Genomic DNA, 21,129 nt, shown 5'->3' on the forward strand with positions numbered 1-21,129 from the left:
TCTTCCACTATGAACATCCCAAGGATCAAACTCAGGTTTTCAGCCCTGCCTTCACCCACTGACCTAGTTTGCTGGCCCTGCCTTCACCCACTGACCTAGTTTGCTGGCTCTGCTTGTACGTCCTTTTGTGATATGTGCACGGTGGTAATACCAAGAGTATAGAGGAGAGAGTTTCCCTCTCTCTTCTTTGTTCTCCTTTGCTTTTTAAATAATAACCATCTGGACTGGGATGAGGTGATTTCTTGTGGCTTTATTTACATTTCCTGATGATTAGTGATAGTAAGCCCATTTGTCTATTTTTGCTATTATTACCTATGCTTTGGGAGCATTATAAAAAAATCATATTTTATACCAATATCTTGACCTTTTTCCATTATATTTTCTTCTACAACTCCCATAGTTTCAGGTCTGATATGGAGGCGTATAGACTGGTCAGTTAGTGAGTGTGACAGCTACTTGCATGCCAATTTGACACAAACTTGAGTCATTTGGGAGAGCGAACCTCCAGGAAGGAGGATATGTCTGCTCCCATATCCAGATTGGCTTATGGACAAGCCCATGGTGAGTTTTCTTGATTGATGATTGATGTGGGAGGGCCCAGCTCACTATGGGCAGTGCTATCCCTGGGCTGTTGGTTCTAGATATTATAAGAAAGCAGGCTGGGCAAGCCATGAGGAGTAAGCTAGTAAGCAGCACCCTTCTACCCATGGCCTCTGCCTCAGCTCCTACTTGGTTCTTTCCTTGAGTTTCTTTCCTGGCTTCCCTGGATGATAGACTACAAGTTGTAAGACAAAATAAACCCGCTCCCCACGTTGCTTTTGGCCACGTTATTTTGCCATAGCAATAGACATCTTAATGAAGACAGTGAGACCATGAGACTCTCGTGAAAGTCCTGGTTGGGTCAGTCTTGCTGTTTTCCATGTTCTCCCATCCACATAGCAATGCTCTGTGTGGACTGCTTGGACTTCCACAGTTCAAAGTTCACCCTAATCTGAGAAATGTCTGGATACCCGGGCACTGCAGCACAGAGGATGGACAGGGTTAGAAAGGCTAAAGAGGAGGTGAGCAACTAGTTAGAGATAGGGTTCTTTAAGAAGCCAATGCCAAGGCTACATGAGTGTTAATGAGATAGCAAAGATGCTTTGATGTCCTGAGATCTTATTCTAGAACAGTAGTCAATGAACAGCCAAAATGGGACTGTAAGATTCCTGGAAACTGGAGAAGGCTCATCTTAAGAGGTGAGGTCAAGGGGCTCCTAAGTTTCCAGGTTAAGACAGTTGATCCTAGAAAGTCAAATTGCCTTTAAGGAAGAGGAGTTTGTAAGTGTGTGCACACACACACTCACACACACACACACACACAAGCATGAAGTATCAGTGTATCCCACATGGCCCTGATAGACTCACAAAGCCCCTTGTGTATTGATTCATGTTATCAATAAATGCAGCCTTTGATAATTCTTCTTTTACATATGAAGGAGGGGATATATCTGGAAAGCCTTGTCCAAGATTCACAACAGAAGGATCCGCAGCCAATTTAGTAAATTCAACCCTGATTAAAAACAAAACAAACAAAACAACCACAAACATTAGGAAATACTATCATTACAGAGTTAGCTTCAATATGTTCTCATTAAAGAAGCAAAACCCAGTGAGTTCTCAACAAAACTGTTACTACCCACAAGGTGAATTTACCTAGCAAATGATGATTGAACTAATAATCTCAGCTTCCTAGAGAAGTCAATTCAGGGACATTCATATTTCAGGGAAATAACACACACACATATACATACCAATACATGGTTATATGTATGTATGGGCAATCATATATACATATATTCATGGGGGGAGCTAGTACTAGGTTTTCTTGTTATTGTTTTTTTGAGACAGGGTTTCATTGTGTAACAGAGCCCTGGCTTTCCTAGAACTTGCTTTGTAGACTAGACTAGTCTTGAAGTCATAGAGATTGGCCTACCTTTGCCTCCTTAGTGCTGGGATTAAAGGCATGTGCCACCATGCTGTGTTTAATTTTTCTTATCAACTGCTGAAAGGAGAGCTAATAAGAAAAGTCTAACTGGATATGTTGCATGTTCATAAACTATAATCCCTGTAATCCCCAGAATCCCAGGACTGGGGGCCTGAGGCGAGAGGATCAAGAGTTTGAGGCCATCCTGGGCTATATGCATAGCAAGGTCAAGGATAAAAAAGAAAATGAAACAGTTTGTTATAAATTTCACAAAAACACCAGTCAAACTTAGTTTTAGATTTTCTCTACTGTATATTCAGTGCTAGCCCAGAGGGTAACACATTTGCTAAATGAGTAAATCCGAATATGTATGGGTGGCTAACTTCCTCCATTTAATTTTAATGGTAAATTAAACCAAATGGCTTCTCTATTGAACTGCAGGTAAAGTTAAGAATCCAACTTAAGCACCCACAGGAAGCTCTCTGTCTAAGACACTCACCACACATTGCTGTCCAAGCCTTCGATTCGTTTGGCGTTTTTGAATTTCAAAGCCATTTTCTGAAAGATATATTGAAAGTTTCTTTTGATTATTTGGTCAAAATTCAAAGAGGTCAGTAAACAATGAGCCACTCTCCCTTCCTTCTTCCTGTTACACTGTAAACGCTAGCATGAGGGGAAGTTTTAGAACCTCATCCAGTGAGCTCCAGACATGTCCAACCTGTCTCTACTGCTTCTTAGAATACTTTCCCTTGTGGATCTCACATCTTTCCAGTCTCAGCCGAGGACAAGACCATCCCAGCACGGAGAGCTAATAAGGCATGAAACACAGTTGAGAGCTCAATAATAATATCAGAGGAAAAAGTTTCAAGAGAATCCTGAACCATGCTACAAAGCTTGCATAACATATTATCCATCTAGAATTCTATCAGGAAGTTTCTCCTTTGGCCTACAGGAAGAACTCAATAAATGGTTTTAAAATCTTTAATAATGGGTCGCAGATAATGCTAGGTGACGTTAGGAAGCAATGTTTACGTTCCAGGCACTGTTCTGTGTGCTTTACATAATGAGTTTTGTTAACATTCATAGCAGCCCTATGTAGCATTATGAATACCGCTTATTGAAATAACAAAGTGGAGGTACCATGAAGATGGAGATGGAAAAGACTTTTCACATCTGGTAAGTTCATAAAACCATATGAATTAGGCTCAGCCCAAGACCTGGGCCCATGATCTGTTTCTACAGCATAAACTTATCTTCTACAGTCTTTCACAGACTAAGGCTTTCTAAAAATATGGCCAGAAGTTGCTGCTAAAAATATAGTCATCACTCCCACCAGGTCTACTCACACCAGCAAGCAGGCTAAGCCTGTAGTAGGAAAATGCTAGAAGTTATAGTTATCATAGCACACATAATATTTCAGTACTTTCGATTCAAAGCTGCATTTTGACGCTCTCTCGGAAGTACTGAATTAGCTTGAATAATGAATAAGTTCATTGTTAGCGGGCTGGTGGAAATAAGAAAAATAACTGACAGCATTGTTGCAAGGAATTCTATAATAGGATATTAAAGCAATTTTAATTCAATCTGGGAAAAAGATAATGATAATGGTTATTAAATAGACCATTGTTCTCGTTCTATTTTCAATAACAATACCAAAGAAATAGCTTTCTCAGGCCCCCATTGGTAATCTTTGAAACTTCAGTGAAGGGAATCACAAGAAAATTCCCTGGAGGCTAACACACTTCAAGAACAGCGTTTTGATGAAGCCCCACCTGAGCATAATGCTACACTAGAGAATATGATTATAAATCTCAAAAGACGCAGCAGGCCAGAGAAAACGATTTTTAACAAAGGCCTTTCCCTCTTTCTGAAACAATGGTGAGAACATAATGATTCCCTCAGCAAGTGACCAGAAATGCAAAGCAGATTCATATATGAAGCCGTCAGCAGGCCAATGGCTCAGTGGGTAAAGGCCACTGTGGTGGAAGCCTGAGGACCTGAGTTCAGATCCCAAGTTCCTGTGTAGAAGTCAGGCTCACACATGGCCTGTAATTCCAAGACTGAGGGGCAGAGATAGGAAGATCTCAGGGGCTGCCCCATGTCCCTCAGTCCACCTCAAACACTGAGGTTCAGACTAATTGATGAGAGACCATGCCTAAAAATAAGGTAGAGAGCACCCGAGGTAGGTAGATAGCCAGCATTGACATTGGGCCTCCGGACCCATTCATAGCCAATGCATGGCTCCCACATGCACCGCTCCCCAACAAACAAAAAGCAAAAAGCAAACAAACAAACAAAGAAACAAAACCAACAGCAACAACAACAAACAGTATGGAGTGCAGTTAACAACACAGACACAAAGTACAACTGGATTCCAAATTTATCTAGCTGAGGTCAAAGGCACATTTCAATTCACCTTTTTATTCAAAGTCTGTGTCTACATCAGTCACTTCCCTCAGCTGCCCCTGCCCCCCTCCATCATAGTTCCATGCCTCAAACATCCAACACTCAAATGATGCACGTTCCCCTTACTCTGCATGTAGCCTTTCCTCTGCCAAGACCATCTTTCTATCAGCATCCCAGCCTCACTATGGAGCAACGAGAGGTTCTCGACCTTCCTAGCGCTGAGACCCACTGATAATGTAAGGTAAATATCTGATATTCGGGATAACTGATAGGTGACCCCTGTGAAAGGGTCCCTTGATCCCAAGGGGTTGCAACCCACAGGTTGAGAACCGCCACTACAGACTTTCCCAAGAATCTCCCCTGTCTTGAATTCTGTGTTTCAAAACAAGATTGTGCTGGGTAGCACTGAGTTTTGAATAGACACAAGCATAACAGCAAGCATTTCTTTTGCCTAGAAAGCATCCATTTCCCCCTTCTTGAGGGTGAGACTGCTTCTGTTAAGGAGGCATGCTCTGTATTCCACATGGTCACTGGTCCTCACCGCAGCCCTACCCCTGCCCATGGCCAGGTCTTGTTCCATCTGCCACCTTTGATATTCAAATTAGACTTCATTTCCTGCCCTCCCTACAACCAGGTTAAGTACATAGTCTTCTCCAGTATTTCGTTCTTATCTTTGTTCACTTGTATGTTCTTAGATTATGAAAATATTGTGCTCTCAAGTTTCTCCAGAGAGTGAGAACCAAGAGCAAGTGTGAGAGCTACCTCCAGGCCTTGGCCACGCAGCTGCGGGGCTGGGAAATCTGTGATGCGCAGAGCAGAGGACCGGAGAGAGCCTGGATCGCAGCTAGGATCTGATTCTCACTTCCTAGGACGGCACTGGGTTTCTTTTCTCCAAAGACACCAACGGAGCAAAGCTCACTCATGTTAGGGCTGCTACTTAGCTTTCCTCAAAGCTATTTCATCTAAAAACTGTCTTCACAGAAGACCCACACTGGTGTTTGAACAGGTACTTGGGTACTTAGGTATCTGTCGGCCAAGTCGAAACCATCAGAGACTATGATACAGCTCTATGTCCGGCACATAGTGAGTTTTCAAGAAATACATAATGAATGAAAAAATTTATTCACATTACAGTGTCACTGGGTTGAACTTGGGTCAATCAGCTTAATTTATGCTGTGGTAATAAAAGAGCCAAACATTTCTCTCTCTCTCTCTCTCTCTCTCTCTCTCTCTCTCTCTCTCTCTCTCTCTCTCTCTCTCTGTAGGTAAGAGAATAACTGGTCCTTGCTTTAGCTAAGACAGGACCTCTTGTTTGCCTCTGTGTACCTCTCGCTGGCTTCTAAGTTTCCGGGGAATTCTCCTGTCTCAGCCTCCCATGGACCTAAGCGAGGGCTGAGATGCATGCATGCTATCATGTTCAGCTTAGTGTGGGCTTGGGGTTCGGAGTGCATGTTCTTACACTTGTACGCCAAATGCCTTAATCCTAATCTTTCTAGCCCCAATACAGTAACTAATAGCATACGATCATACCAGTTTTCCTTCTGCTTACATTACATACGCATAGAACCTCAGCTCCTGCTTTGCTCTGTGTCTTTGTCATCCTGAGACAAAGTCCAGCCTCTATCAAGAACACTACCTACTTTAAGACAAAAAAGATCTTAGAGGCTCCTGCTTGAATACTGTACATAGTGCTTCCGTTTATACATTTTGGTCAAAGTTACTTCATGGCTGAGCCATGAGCCTCGTCATGCAACTGTCCACCAGGGGGAGCAGCAAGTATCTTCAGAGACAGCTAAATAAAGGCAGGATCAGACAGGTAACTAATATGGGTTGGATTTGGTGCCTCTCAATCACATAGGTTGAGGCCCTAACTCTCAATACTCAGAGTTTGGTTATAGAAATAGGATTTCCCTGGGGATTGGAGACATGGCTCAGCAGCTAAGAGCACTGGATGTCCTTCTAGAAGATGTGATTTAATCCCAGCACCCACATGGAAGATTTTGTCTGTAACTCCAGTTCCAAGATCTGACATCCTCTTCTGGGTAGTATCGGTATATGTGGTATATAGACATACATGCAGACAAAACACTCAGATACAAAAGAAAATTAAATAAAGACGCAACTGTCTTAAAAAAATAAAAAAGAAACAGGCACACTGCATTTCTGCATATGCCATAGTTAAGCTGAGGTCATTAGGGTGGATTCACATCTACTTTGGTTCCTTGGGTTTCTCATTAAAGGGGACATCTTGGCACACTGTGTGAAGGCCAAGACAGAGGCTGCAGACATGGCTCTTTGAGTCAGGAATGCAAAAGAAAAAAAAAAAAAAACCCAGGAAATCACTGAAAAGCCAGGGAAGATAAGATGCTTCCTTCCTTCAGGAGTATGAAATGTATCCATTACAGTAGTGTCAGCCTTTCAGCCTACAAAGGCAGAGAAGAAAAACAAAACAAACCAAACCTCCAGTTTCGTAAGCACTTGTTTTGCTCAAGCACTGGGGAAATTAGTTGACTAGTGAGAAGTAGTTGAGAAGACAGTGAACACACGGAGAGGTTAGGTTGGAATGTTGCAGGTCCAGAGTCTGATTACAATTTCTCTTGGGTTATTACAAGGCTTGGTGTCTACCTTAATATATCTGTGGCTAATGGATAAAAACCCTTTCAACTGTATTCACTTAATAGACCTTTGCCAACCAAAAGGCTCAGTGTCGTAGATTAGAAGAGAGAGCTTCCCAACACACACACACACACACACACACACACACACACACACACACACACACCTTGTTTTAACCTCCCTACCTAATGGCTTAATTTATGACTATCTTTTTTCATTACCACAAAAGCTTTATCAGACTGTTACCACATGGGAACATGGAATTTGGGGTACCTTCAATCTGTGCCCCTGAACTATGACCATTCCCATCTCTGTCCACTTTGACAAAGTTCATAAGACACTTCAGTGGGCACACCAGCCTCAGCTGCAGGAGGTAAATAATGGTTCTGTAAAACTTACTTCCTGGGGCCAACCCAGGACCAGGAAGTTAGAGTGAACTTCCAGATATATCAGAGAGCATCTAAAGGTCTGCTGGAATTTTTGAACACAGCTAAGCATGTGGAGTGCATTTTTTCCATCCATTAGATTTCAGGCGTTGCATATTCAGGAGCTGCTGTATTATACAAAGTTGCCATTGAAACCACAAGCTACTTAATCTTCCCTCAGCTTGAAGGGAAGGGTGCCTTCCTAGAGCTTCACCACAAGGTGGCAGGGTTTAGCAAAAATAAGGAAAAGCATCAACAAAGCTAGTTCCTAGGAGGACAGGAATTGCAACCTAGGAGCCTCATACATAGAAGGTACAGTTGTATACATTTTAAGGACTAAACTCACAGGATTTAATGCTTTGTAGGTGGGATGAGATAGGTACAGAAAAAACCTCCCAAACAAGGAGCTGAAGCTGAGGAACATAAGGCTGTCAAATCCAGACAGTAGGAGCCATTAATCAAGTCTTTACCCTGAGGAGCCAAGGTGACTGGAGGACAAGAAAGGTCTAAAATAGAAAAGGCAGAGCTGTACACAATGTATACCTCTGTATTGTCTAGAAGAACCCCGAATACTACATACACACACACACACCCCACAGTCACACACACAATTGTATTCTCATTTTACATATATATATGTACATATATATGTTCTAGTGCCCACAGTCACGGCACTTAGGACTCCTTTATTCCTTAGCATTAATAATACCTCTTAATATCTCTTTTTTGTTTAAAACACACTGGAAACCCTACTCAATCCCCCAACCTATGCCGTGATTTCTTTTGTGACATACACAGCTGTCATTCATGCTTCTGTGTAACCTGGCCCTCTCAGGACTGCACTGGGACATTACCAGGGGCAGAGGCTTCCCCCAGCACATCAGATGCCCCCCACAACCCAAAGCGAACAGATCTCTTATTTGCATGAGACACAGACTAGATCTGCTTGTCTTTTGGTACAAAGGAGAATGATAAGAAGGCTTGTGCTACTGTTGGAAGAAGTGCAGAGAGACTCTCCAGCTCACAGGGAAGAGACCTTGAGCCCCACTGGTTTTGCTTCATCTCTGCTCCCATCTACTCTACTTTCCCTCCCACGTGACGAAATATTCCCCCCCCACGCCCCGACAATTCACTATCATAAAGGAACACTAAGGCCCAGGAATCATCAGGGAAATAAAAACTAAAGTCAAGAGACATCATAATGAACCCATTAAGATGTTTGTAGACAGCAAGTGTCTCTGACAGGAATGTGGGCAACTGAAAACTGTCCAAGCTTCATGGGACGTAAAAGGGTCCGGGCAATTTGGGAAATGTTTTGTCAGTGACCTGAAAATTTAACGTAATTTAAATATAGTTAAGAATAAACCATACATCTCACTGTGAGGGGTTTACAAGAGAACGAAAAACCTCATCTAACTAATCAATGTACAAGGACCTTTCACACAGTGTATGCACAGAAATCTAAACCTAGAAACAATCCAAAGCTTCTCACAGGGGAAAAAGAAAAGGAAATAACGGCAAATCTACATCCTAAACTAGCACTCAACAGTAAGGGGGAAGAAATCACTGATATGCTACACTTAAAGTCATTGCATGCATGAAAAACACCTACAAGCAAAGGGCTATAGGACGGATTCCTATTTATATAATATACCAAAAGCGAACTAATCCTTAATGACAAAGAACAAATTAAAGGACTGTGTTAATATCTCAGTGGAGGAGTGTTTGCTCCGCATGCGAAGGCGCTGGGTTCAGTTTACAGCACCACAGGGAAAAGCATGAGCCACGGGCGAGCACGAGGCCTGTTGTAGGGGTGATGAAGATGCGCTGTGGTTGCTTGTGGCTGTGTTTTCATGGTACCTCACTCCAGCAAACGATCATTGAGTTGCCATCCTTCACTGTAGTTCGTTGTGTCTAGACAGACCCGATTTGAAAAGGTTGTCAGGGTGTTCTCAAACCACGCCTCCTTTCTCTCTCTCTGGAAAACGTTCTTTAAGCAAAGATTAACAAAATTATCTCACAGATTTGAGGTTTTCCAAGATAGGAGCTACATATTCAGGAAACCAAGTGGACGACTTGCTTTGGCCACTAGATGGCAGCACAAACACAGCCTGCTCCAGCCATGATGGAAAAACTGAATGTAAAATTCAGCCAGGCATTGAACTAAGATCTCAGGATGAGGCAATTACACCAGATGCAAAGGCGTGAGAATTTAATGGAAACACTCGGGTACAGGAAACCCTGTCTGAAAAACCAAATCAAACCAAACCAACCAGCCAACTAATGAACATTTTGAATGTGATGTGTTCAACATCTGTTGACTGACCACCTGAGTGATCCTGGCTCTCTGAGAGACGATGTGCTGGAGAGGAAAAGCTTACACACTCAACAGGAAGCGAGGCACCGGTCGCAGCACACCCTCACAGGACCGATCCTAGGAGCGCAGGGGGCGTGAGCTATGCTGGACCTTCCTAAACTTAAGGCAAACGGGTATCTATCAAAGTCTGTGGCTGCAGTTTTGGCTGACTTCAGCCTGTGGGGAAGTGGTTTGCCTTTCCCTGCGTTATTTCATACATACCCGTGCTCATTGGCTTCTCTGAACTTGTGGCAGCTGGGGACACAGTGGAGGCTTCCCCAGCAAGCATGACGTCCAGTATCAAAAATCAGAGGCTCGCAGGGAGGGGGCGATGCAGCCTGGCATGCTGTGCACTGGTACACACGAGAACCCCAGTGTTCATTGTTAACTTCTGCATCTCATCTGACACACACATGACTATCACACAACACTCCTAAACTGTACCCCTAGCCTGAGTGAACCCCAGTCTCTACCAACCCTGAAGCTAACAGTGCGACAGCAAATGAATTCCACAGGTAACAAAAACAAAACAAAACAAAACACCCCCAAACAACAACAACAACAAAACCGGCAGCTCTGTTGTTTCCCCATCTTGATGACCTAACTGATGGCCATCGCTATATTGTATGAATGTGTTGATCAAGACTATGAAAGTTCACACAACCTGTCTCCTGATGGAACAAGTCATCCAGCTTGAATCTTACTCTGGGGCCAGCCACACAATCATTCATCTTTGGCTCAAAGTAAAGCCATTTCCTTATTCCTCCGTTCTTCTTTTCTTTGGTTTCTCTCGGTTGCTAATCGAGAATTAATCCAACATTTGTGAACTCCTGGGCTCAAGTGTCTCCTGACTCAGAGCTGGGGTAGCTGGGACTACTGATGTCTTCTGTCTTTGAATTTCTAGTGACTTCAGCTACTTTATAGCAAACAGCCTGACTGGGACAGGACTCTTCTCATGTTCTAAACTTCTCAGTGCTGCTTTCCAAATACTGTACAATCTGCTTTTTCATCCTCTGATGGGATTTAATTCTCTCTCTCTCTCTCTCTCTCTCTCTCTCTCTCTCTCTCTCTCTCTGTAACTGCATGCAGGTGCCTGTGGAGGTTAGAAAAGTGTGTAGGATCCCTGATAGGTATTGGAGTTGTGAATGGTCTAATCTGGGAACTGAATTTTGAGTCCTGTGAAAGCATAGCAAGTGTTCTTAAGGCTGAGCCATCTCCGTAGACTCCCACACCCTCAACCTTGCTGTGATTTTGTACAAAGCGTTGTCGAATGGTAGGAGTGTTTTGTGACCTGGTCAATCATTAAAATGGCAGCTGTTAGGAATTAAACCTAGAGTCAACACATCCTCAGTTATTTGATTGCTGGGGAAGGGTTGGTAGTGAATTTAATCTCAAATAATCTGCAGGCTTGATGCTTGTTGGTGATTCTTGCCCAAGATGTAGATGAGATTCACATACAAATGTGTAAATGTAAGAATACGTAAGGATCAGCATATCTTTGTAGCTTTAATTTTTTAAAACTTATTTTTTAGTGATTTTCTTAAAACACTTTAACCTCTCTTGTAGCCAACCACCTACCATAGGTAGTAGGGGTTGGACCTGTTTAGAAAGGTTCTTTGGAGTAACTCTCTTTTGTGTTGTCTGGAAATCAGCAGTTCAATTTACAGGTTAACAGCAACAGTTCAATCCACTCACAAACACTTCATGGATACACTAGTAGTCTAGTTCAGTAGAGTAGGGATAGCAAACAGGAATCAACAACACTGGCACTACCCAGCAGAGACACCCAAGCCTCAGCTTCTACATGAGTCAACAGGAGGGACCAGGGTCAACAGGAACGCCAGGAGCTATATTCTCTTAGCGAATCAAAGATCAGCAAAGGCTTGAGACCAACAAGCATTGTATAGCTAACTCTAGAAGTAAGCCTAGCTCAGCCTTAGTCATTGTCTGTCAATCCCTTTTTATATAACCTTTTAGACATCATGTGTCCTCCACAGGTCTTGCCTCAGCACATTCATCTGTCTCAGCTGACATTAGTCTATCAATCAGCCCAAGTCCACAGGATTGACAAAAAGCTTTAACACACCATCAGAAGTTGTTTTGGTGCATTTCTCTCACTAGAGTCCTGCCAGACGTAGCCCAACCTCACAATGTAAGGTGGACTAATACATGAATCCTTTCACATGTTTGCTTTAACAGAACATCCTTTCTCCTATATCTGCTCCAGTAAAACGTTGTTTTACAAGTCTGTCTTAGCTTTTCATCTATGCCCACTTCAACTAAATGTTCCTTCATGTTCGACCCAGCTAAACACCATCTAACTGACTTTCTAAAGAACCCTTAAATTTCCACTCCATATCTTAGTGTGAGTTACATATGTAATCTAAAATATTTCACCAAAGAAAAATCACATGCACACTTTTTTGTTGTTATCTGTTTGTTTTTTGAGGTAGGGCCTCTCTCTGTATACCAGGCTGGCCTTGAACTCACAGAGTGCCTCTACATCCCAAGTGCTAGGATTAAAGGCGTGGGCCACCCCCCCCCCCCAAGCTCACACCTCTTAGAATCAAAGTGTGACAGTGATGTTGGATGATCACACTCGATTCTTGCATTCAATCATCTCCTATGTATGGGAGAGGGAAATTCAAAATGCTCACCAGATAGAACTCATAATATTTAAAAGTTGATGATGTTCTTTGAACTTTGAGAGCTGAGAGATTAGAAGGGGGATGAACAACACGAAGGTCCTGATATTCTACCAGTTTTGACTTATGAAAATGACAATTAGAGTTTTCCTGGACTTTATCCCATTATATTCCTACTTATTTGGTGAATATCCTTGAGAAAACACTACTATGTCTTTACCATAATTACCAATACGTTCATATTCATTTTTCTTTTTAGTTTTTTATATGGTTAAACAGATGGCAGGGGGGAAGTTTTGTTCTACACAAAGCTCTGTTACAGACCAGGCTAAACGTCAAAATGGATTCCTCCAGAGACTAAGGTGCTAAGCTGAGCACACACACAAACAGCGGGCAGCGGAGCTTACTAGCGAATGTGTCTAAATGAACCATGCAAGGCCACGAGCATCCTTCTGTCTCCATCCATTCCGAAGAGAAACTGAAACAGCTGGATGCTTGTCTTATGAACCACTCATTTCTGTGTCTATCTTACTCCCCAGACTCATATTCCCTGTCCCTCACTAGGAAACTAAGTTTGAAACAACCAATCTACCATTGCTGCTTTTTTTTTTCCCTCCTGTTTTCTTTTTCCCATGAACTAGGTCAACTCCCTTTCCTAGGCTCCTGGAACACTTACTGCATGGAACAAAGTATTGCCCAGTTCTAGAATAGTAGTAGTAATAATAATAGTAATAATTTATTATATATAATATCATGTTATTAATTATTGTTATTAATAATTAACAACAACAACAGTAATAAAAAACAGCAATTAAGGTCTTCAAATTAAGACTTTGTGATGTTGTCCTTCAAAAATTTTGGGGTGGACTGGGTCCAGTTCCTGAATGAGGTCTCCTTGTTGCTATAGAGATCAGGGGTTGTAGAGGACATGAAGTCCACATGCTTACTTTACATACAGCACCAGAGAATCAGAACTGGTACACACTCAGGCTTTTTTTGTTCAGTTGAAGAAACTGACACCTGGAAGGTTGTTGTGGATGCTGTTTAACAACCTGTTGATCTTTACTGTTCTGTGGAGCCAGCCCACATCCAGATCCCCCACATCCTCAGCACTGATTCTCAGTCAATAGAACCCAGCCTTATGAACAAGGTCCCATGTCCTTTGCAAAGGAGTTTGCTGTAATGCTTGTCACAAACTGTTCCTCCACAGGCCCTTATGCTGAGCATTATTTCTCAGTCAGTAGAACCCATTCTTGCAGAAGAGGTTCCAGGTGATTTGTAAAAGTCCTGTACAAGGCAGGAGAGTTTGATGCAATCATGCCATAAGCTTTGTTGATAACTGTCACATTCCAGAAGTTTGAAACAGTCCAAGGGCTAACTGAGGCATTGCCTCTTTTGGTTCATTTCTCTGCTGGCAGTAGTAAAGCTTGCAGGGACCCCACAATGGGCCACCCCAGGGTAATCCCGCTAAGGCTGTCTCCCACCTATTTGCCATGCCATTCACAGACAGATGCTGGTGCTGGTTCAGTTCTCCATCCTGTAGTGTGACTCACATTCTGGGTTTGTTTTCTCTTCCATGGCATTCCTTTGCTTTACAGTCAGTTATATTAGACCAGTGGTTCTCAGTCCTCCTAATGCTATGACCCTTTAATACAATTCCTCCTGCTGTGGTGACGCTCAACCATAAAATTATGTTTGTTGCTACTTCATTACTGTAACTTTGCCACTGTCATGAGTTGTTATAAAAACATCGGACAGGCAGGAGACCTGTGTCACTCCTGTGCAAGGGTCACAACCAGCAGGTTGAGGAACACTGATTTAGGAGAACTGGAGGTCATCAACCTGCACTTTTGTCCTTTTGGTCACAGGGATAGCCTTGCTAAACACAAAGGACACCTACTTCAGCATGGCAGAGCCAGACACAGTGAATAAAGTCCCCGACCTTGGGGAAGTGAATAAACCTGTCACACATTCTCATTTGGAACATAGAAAATCCCATATTCAAACTCATACTCTGACCACAGAATAAGAACGGGCACCACGATGACCCATGACCAGCAGGCAGGTGTTCAAAGAACCAGAGTTCTGCTCAGTGATGAGACTCACCCCCTCAGCCCACATCACAGAATTATCCCTTCCACTAAGGTACTGAAAGCCCCTGGGAAATGGCATAGTTTTTAACAGACATGAGAAAATACATGCAATAACGTCTGTGACAATCAATACCTACGGCAGAAGTGGAGAGTCCGGGGACTTTCGAAGAGTAAATTGTCTTTATGGGCTTTGCTCTGCAGCCAAGGGAGAAGAGTCTCCTCTGGGCCAAAAGCATGCTAGAGAAAAGAGACATTGAGAGAGGCGTCAATGACCATTTGCTGCACCGCTGCAAGACACCCGTGGGTGACTGAGAGAACACAGCTTTTATAAATCTTAAGTGGTGATGAGACGGGGATTTACACACACACACGCGCACACACACACACACAAATGCTTCAGATTTCTTCCCCTCACTATGCTATGTTTTATCAAGACTTCAAAGTTCAGAGCATTGACATCGTTAAACAGTGGTAGTACTAACTGAGTGTGGGGCTCTGAGGACATCTTGTGGGGACGCACTTCTCTCCTTTAAACATGTGAGTTCTAGAGAAACAACTCAGGCTGGTAAGCTTGACAGCAAGCACTTGTGAGCGGAACCATCTCACCAGTCAGCAACTATACTAGCTTTCTTCCCTGCCTCCTTTCCTTTCAAATTCTCTTTCTACTATATAGTATTCATTTTTGGAATCATCCGAATGCTCTTCTACTTCATCTTACAGAGACCCTCATTCAAACTTTAGGTGGAGAGAGAGAGTCCAAACTGGAGATCTCCTTGGGTCCTACATGGAACCAACCTTGGCTTGGGAGGTTCTTAGAGAAGGGCTGTCTGGGAGCTGCAAAAACAAATGACTTGAAGTCAAATCGTGATTCCAAGTTTGTGTCCTGTGCTCTGTGGAGACAGCCTTCCAGTCTGCTTTCTCTCTGTTTTGCTTTCTTTCTTTCTCTGAAGATCTCCAGACAGCTCTCTCTTGCTATTCTAAAAAAAATTCTCGGGATAGCTCATCTCTTGCATAAACTCAGTCTTTTTTGTTTGTTTGTTTGTTTTTGTTTTTTCGAGACAGGGTTTCTCTGTATAGCCCTGGCTGTCCTGGAACTCACTCTGTAGATCAGGCTGGCCTCGAACTCAGAAATCCACCTGCCTCTGCCTCCCAAGTGCTGGGATTAAAGGCGTGTGCCAATACCGCCCAGCAAACTCAGTCTTTTATTTTACATATCCATCCAGTCATTTACTCCAGGTTTCCCTTTTGATTGTCCTATGACTCAGCATTCTTAGGAGACAGCAAACACACATTTTCTTTTAATATTATATAAGGATTCAGAGATCCTCCTGCCTCTGTTAAGCACAGACACCTGGGTTGGAGCACATCCTGGAATTACCATTTCCCCAACACCGGGGTCTAACCTGGCTCTGTCCTAGGCTGATCTTGCACTCAGGAATCTGTCTTCGTATCTTTCTGACAAGCTAGCTCACAGTGCAGCTGCCTTTGTTTCTTTATATCCATGAAGACCCTCATATGATTCATACTGGATTCTTACATTTTGCATAGTTGAGAAGTTATGTATTTTCGAACTTATGTTTTTAGAGTTATTTTGCACAGCCCTAAGAGCTGTCCTGAAGGTCTCAGCATTTACTATTTTGCATTAACCACACTTTTGCCTTCTATACTTAGTGCTGATTATCATGGAGGGAGTCATTAATGTTAACAGGGAGGACATTCCTTAAAGGAGGAACATAAAATATATACATTATTATACAAACAAGCCTTACACCCATAGCAGCCACAGACGCTCATGGAGAACCACATCCACTGGACCTGTCCCAGTGTCAGGAACCACGTCATTTTGTCCCCACCAAGGCCATGCTGGACCTGGTGGCGTTCCTCACCCTAGGATCTTGGGGAACCCTGAGGAAGAGGAGGAAAAGGAAGAGGAGGAGGAGGAAGAGGGAGAGGAAGAGGAGGAGGAGGAAGAGGGAGAGGAAGAGGAGGAGGAAGAACTGTAGGAGCCACAGGGTCGAGAATACCAGGAGAACCCGGCTCACAGATATCAACAAAGTAGGGCTCCTAGAGAACTTCCCCTTGTGTGCTGAGCAAAGTGTCCTTTGTAATCTTAGCAGTTGTAAGAGTAAAATGGGAAGATCATGTTTGTGGCTAGCCTGGGCTAGCAAGACTGTCTCAAAATACTGAGTGACCAGGATACAGCTCAGTGGTAGAGTACTTGCCTAACACAAGAAAAGTCTTGTGTTTAATCCCAGCACCTTAAAACAGAAGAAAAACCCTAAAGCCATCTCCCCTTGGATTCCCTTTGAGTATGCCCATAGCTTACTCTGCATTGCATTCCCCTGTGGTGCTCTGGTATTCTTAAATAAATAAATACCAGTATTCCTTTGAGGCATCTTCTCAAATCCATTGATGTTTTATTGAGATTGACAATACTTAAGTCATTTTACATTGAGATTTGTGAAGATATTCTAAATTAAATTATAAAGCTTTTAGGCCAGGTATGGTGGCACCTCTTTGATTCCAGTGCTCTGGAGGCAGAGGCAGGTGGATCTCTGTGAATTCAAGCCCAGCCTGTTCTACAGAGTGAGATCCTTTCTCAATAATGATGATGATGATAATGATGATAATAAATATCATCATCTTTGATCTCATCATGAACATGACATTTCAGTAAATAAAAAGATAACTTTTAGAAGTTTTAAAATCTGGAATAGATCATTTTAGGAACTAGTCAGATTTCAGTTGTGGTCATCTGGGTAACAGTCACTAGCAGTGAAAGGACAATTTATAAGCTAGGCCCAGAGGGAGGTGTCTGCAATTTCAGCTACTCCAAAGAGCGAAACTGGAATGTTTGTCAAAACATTCATCCCTTAAATTCCTAAATTTTTGAGACGGGGTCTAATGAGGTCCAGTCTGGCCTTGAACTTTCTATGTAGCTGGAATTGCAGGCATGTGCCACTACATCTGGCTTCTTTAAACAGGTTCTGGATAAATGAGAAGCTATGAATCTTAAGTTATTTTTGAAGAGACAACTATTTCAATAGTCTCCAGCCAACAGTTTCACAAGAATGCATTGGGGATTGCTTCTGTACCTGTCGGGAAATCATTTAGTCTCAGGAAAATGCAGGGAGATCTGTGCAATGAAGCTTCACAACCGTTCTGCTACTTAGAACTGGAAGGAAATCCCAGCAAACAGAACTCATCATCCGTCAGCTTTTATTCTGAGACCAAGCGTGCAAGGCAGCTGTACAAATCCATGGCTTTTCTTCTAACCATCCATCAAATCTTAGACTAGGAAGGGGTAGGACATGGCTCACTGGGTGAAGTGCTTGCTGTGCACACAATGGGACTTGAGTAACGATTTGCATACGAGATGACAAGTCTTGCCTATGCAAATGCTGATGCTTCCCCTGTAAAAGGGACTGTGGGTTCCCGGGTTGGTTCCTTCGAACCCAGGGCCATGCACAGGCTAGACAAAGCTCTCTAGCTAGCAGTCTTAGCTATGTGCGCAATTCTTTTTCTTTTTTTTTTTTTTTTTTTTTTTTGGTTTTTTTTGAGACAGGGTTTCTCTGTGTAGCCCTGGCTGTCCTGGAACTCACTCAGTAGACCAGGCTGGCCCTGAACTCAGAAATCCACCTGCCTCTGCCTCCCAAGTGCTGGGATTAAAGGCATGTGCCACCACCACCTGGCCCAAGCAATTCTTATCTTAATTTGAAGCTTGGTCAAATTAAAAAGTCTCCAACTCCTTATATAGCCTCAGGCTATCCTGATTCCACCTTTGGCCTCCCAAGTAGCTGGTATAGGTGTAGATAGCCCCCAAGATTTTTGACTTGGGAAGCACTACTTTGAGAATTAAATATAGTGTATTCCCAACTTGTTAGAAATAATTAACCTTTTGCATCTTCTTATTGCCAAGTTGGCTTATTGCCCTCCAATCACCAAGGGGGCAAACCCACTTCATTCAGTTATACATTTTGAACCTGAGAAGCAAGCTAGTTTTCCTATTTATTTATTTATTTACTCATTTATTTACTTGAGACAAGGTCTTATGTAGCCCAGGCTGTCCTTAAGCCGAGGATGACCTTGAACTCCTGATCCTCTGGCCTTCACCTCCCAGGTGGGATTACAACCTGGGTCATTACATCTGGATGACTTTTCATTTTTAAATAAATGTGGTTTTGCTTGAATGCAATTAACACTGTATATTGATATTCAATATAAAATAATTGGATAAAATAAATTGATACATGAAATTAGAAGAAAAAAAAAGTAGTTGGTTTTGGTTTCTCTCTAAGCACAAGGGCCTGTGAAGAAAACCAGAGAGACGTGAATCAGGCTGACCCAGTCAATCTATTCATGGCACAGGGTATATAAAATATAAAACCCATAGCAGATACACAGGAATCAACAGAAAAATAAAACTGCCATTTTATCACCTCTAGGGAAGAATGATTCAGAAGGAAGATCGTGGGCAACCTAGAAATTAAAAGTTGATGAATTACTGAAGGAAAAACGCAAATCTCACAGGTAGGCAAAGCATTCAAAACTCAATTTAAACATGGTTAAAGTTTAGTGCTCTGAATTTACCACTCAAACTAACAAGTTACAACCCTGACCCATATGAGGTATGCACCAAAAAGAACAGTTAGAGCGTTAGTAATTTGAAAAAGTTCAGAATCTTCAGGTTACCTGAAAGCTCAAGAAAGACTATCAGAGACAACTCCTCAAAGGGCTGGTGCTAACGAGCAGATCCCGTTTGTTCTCAACACGTGCCATACCTGTTAGTCCGCTTCTCGAAGGTTTATAAAGTTCACTAATTGCAACAGAGGGAGGTGAACAGGCTTCCAGCTTGCAAAGTACAAAGAGGCGTTCAAGGCCATAAGAAGAGGTGAAGCACAAAAAAATACAGTCAATTTATTGGCATAGGAGTTAAGAGGCACCATTCAAAAACAGCTTTAACGCCGGGTGAAAGTGAGATTTCGTGTAATCGTACATTTCTCCCAAGAGAAGCTGTATGGCCGCCTGATGGCAGGAATTGGAATACAGCACACAGGCAGAAGTTCAACAGATTTACAGACTGGCTGGCTGCAGCCCTGAGCAAGCTTGCCGTGTGTCACCTACCTACCAGTCAGATGGGGCAGCAGAATCTATAGGTGGACCGCACAATGGAGGTGTTTAGGGGCGAGAAGCTCAGATCTGCACGAACGTTTGACCTTCAGACACCACTGATAAGATTGCTTTTGTCTCTTGAAAAGCTCGAAAAAGATAAGCTCAGGCTTCTTGTTTAATTGCAATAGTTTCCCTTATCAACCTTGAACTTTCGCTTTACCCGGGCTAAGGAGGTAGCTCAGTTAGCAGAGACCAAATTCTGGGTTCCAACCCAGGCAAGGACTAAAACCAACAGTGGTGGTGCACACCTCTAATCTTGGCACTGGGTGTGTGGGTGTGTGTGTCGGGGGTGTGGGAGTGGAGGTAGGAAGATTAAAAAGTTCCTTTGCTACATAACTACTTTGAGAACAAGAGACTGTCTCTAAAAACAAACACAAAAATCTATCACGGATGAACTGAAGTCAGTATTGCCTGTGCAAGAGTGAGTTCTAGATACCCCAAACCAAACAAAAGGACAAGGGAGGACTGAGGTTCAGTTATCTCAGAGCCCTTCTTTCTCCAAAGAAAAGCCTGTCAACCCCAAGGTAAACCCCCACAGTCTCCGCTGCGGTCCGACCATGAGCGCTTCTCCGGCCCGCCGATCACCCTCTGGCTCCAGCCCCACAAACTCTGTACGCCCCGGGCTGCAACACCGCGTACCAGGTCCCGCCGGCTTACCTCGTTCTCCTGGTTCGAATGCGCCCCTAGCCTTAGTCTGGAGATCGCTAGGTGTCGCAGGGGTCCCTGGCGAAATGCACTCGGGGATCCAGACGCAGAGAGCAGCAGGAACCCTCCTGAGGGTAGAGGGGGCGGGGTAGAGGCGGTGCTTGGCTCTGGCCGGGGATTGGCTCCGGCGTCAGGGTTAAGGGTTCGGATTGGCTGCGGAGTTCTCCAATCCTGGTGCGCACTGTGAGAGTGCGGGTTTAGCTCCCAGGCTGGTTGAGTCTCCAGGATAAAATGGAAGTGTGCGACAGTTTGGGGCAGGACTGATTTTAAATCTCTGCTTCCTGGATTTGAAGCAGGTTCCGGGTGAAAGACTTGAAGATGCTTGAGAGCCCGGCCTGTGCAGTGTGCAAAAGGACTTGTAGGTGTCTATTTGTTCCCTCTGATGGGACGAGAGGAGGGAGAAGGAATCTTCCCTTCGGAACTGTAAAGTGATGCAGGACCTAATGGGCGGAGGCAAGCGACACTGAAGCGGGAAGGCACCTAGTAACTGAGGAGGAAACCCGGACTATGGGGGAAAGGATGGGCGCACAGGCACTGCTTGGGGCCGGGGCCGGGCGCGGCCGGGGGGGGGGGGGGGCAGGTGAGTTTCTGTTAGGAGCACAGCTTGGGGGTTAGATTTTTCTTCCTCTTGCGTTGGGAAGGAGTCGAGGTATTGAGGTCATGAGAGTGGCTGAACGCTGTACTCATGCCTGTAGGAAAGAGCAAACGCAGGTGGCTTTGGTTGAGCGCTCTGTCCTTGTCACAGT

The 21,129-nt window shown here is 43.5% G+C and overlaps 1 protein-coding gene across 4 annotated transcripts in view; it reads right to left on the minus strand.

Annotated features, from left to right (window-relative positions):
• Positions 1–20,462, minus strand: part of Kyat3 (kynurenine aminotransferase 3) — a 40,668-nt gene extending 20,206 nt beyond the window's left edge. The window contains exons 1-5 of one of the 4 annotated variants that reach the window (XM_028788132.1): positions 20,336–20,454; positions 19,288–19,357; positions 14,644–14,743; positions 2,465–2,523; positions 1,407–1,551 (exon numbers count right to left, since the gene is read on the minus strand). In XM_028788132.1, coding sequence (XP_028643965.1) covers positions 1,407–1,551; positions 2,465–2,523; positions 14,644–14,742 — 303 coding nt within the window. In that variant the 5' untranslated portion in view covers position 14,743; positions 19,288–19,357; positions 20,336–20,454. Of the gene's footprint in view, positions 1–1,406; positions 1,552–2,464; positions 2,524–14,639; positions 14,744–19,287; positions 19,358–20,335 lie in introns of all 4 variants that reach the window. The other 3 variants (XM_028788131.1, XM_028788133.1, XM_028788134.1) reach the window with 3 other exon arrangements.
• Between the last annotated feature and the right edge of the window lie 667 nt (positions 20,463–21,129).

This window comes from Grammomys surdaster, unplaced genomic scaffold (genome assembly GCF_004785775.1).
Source record: "Grammomys surdaster isolate TR1022 unplaced genomic scaffold, NIH_TR_1.0 125702, whole genome shotgun sequence".
NCBI lineage: Eukaryota > Metazoa > Chordata > Mammalia > Rodentia > Muridae > Grammomys > Grammomys surdaster.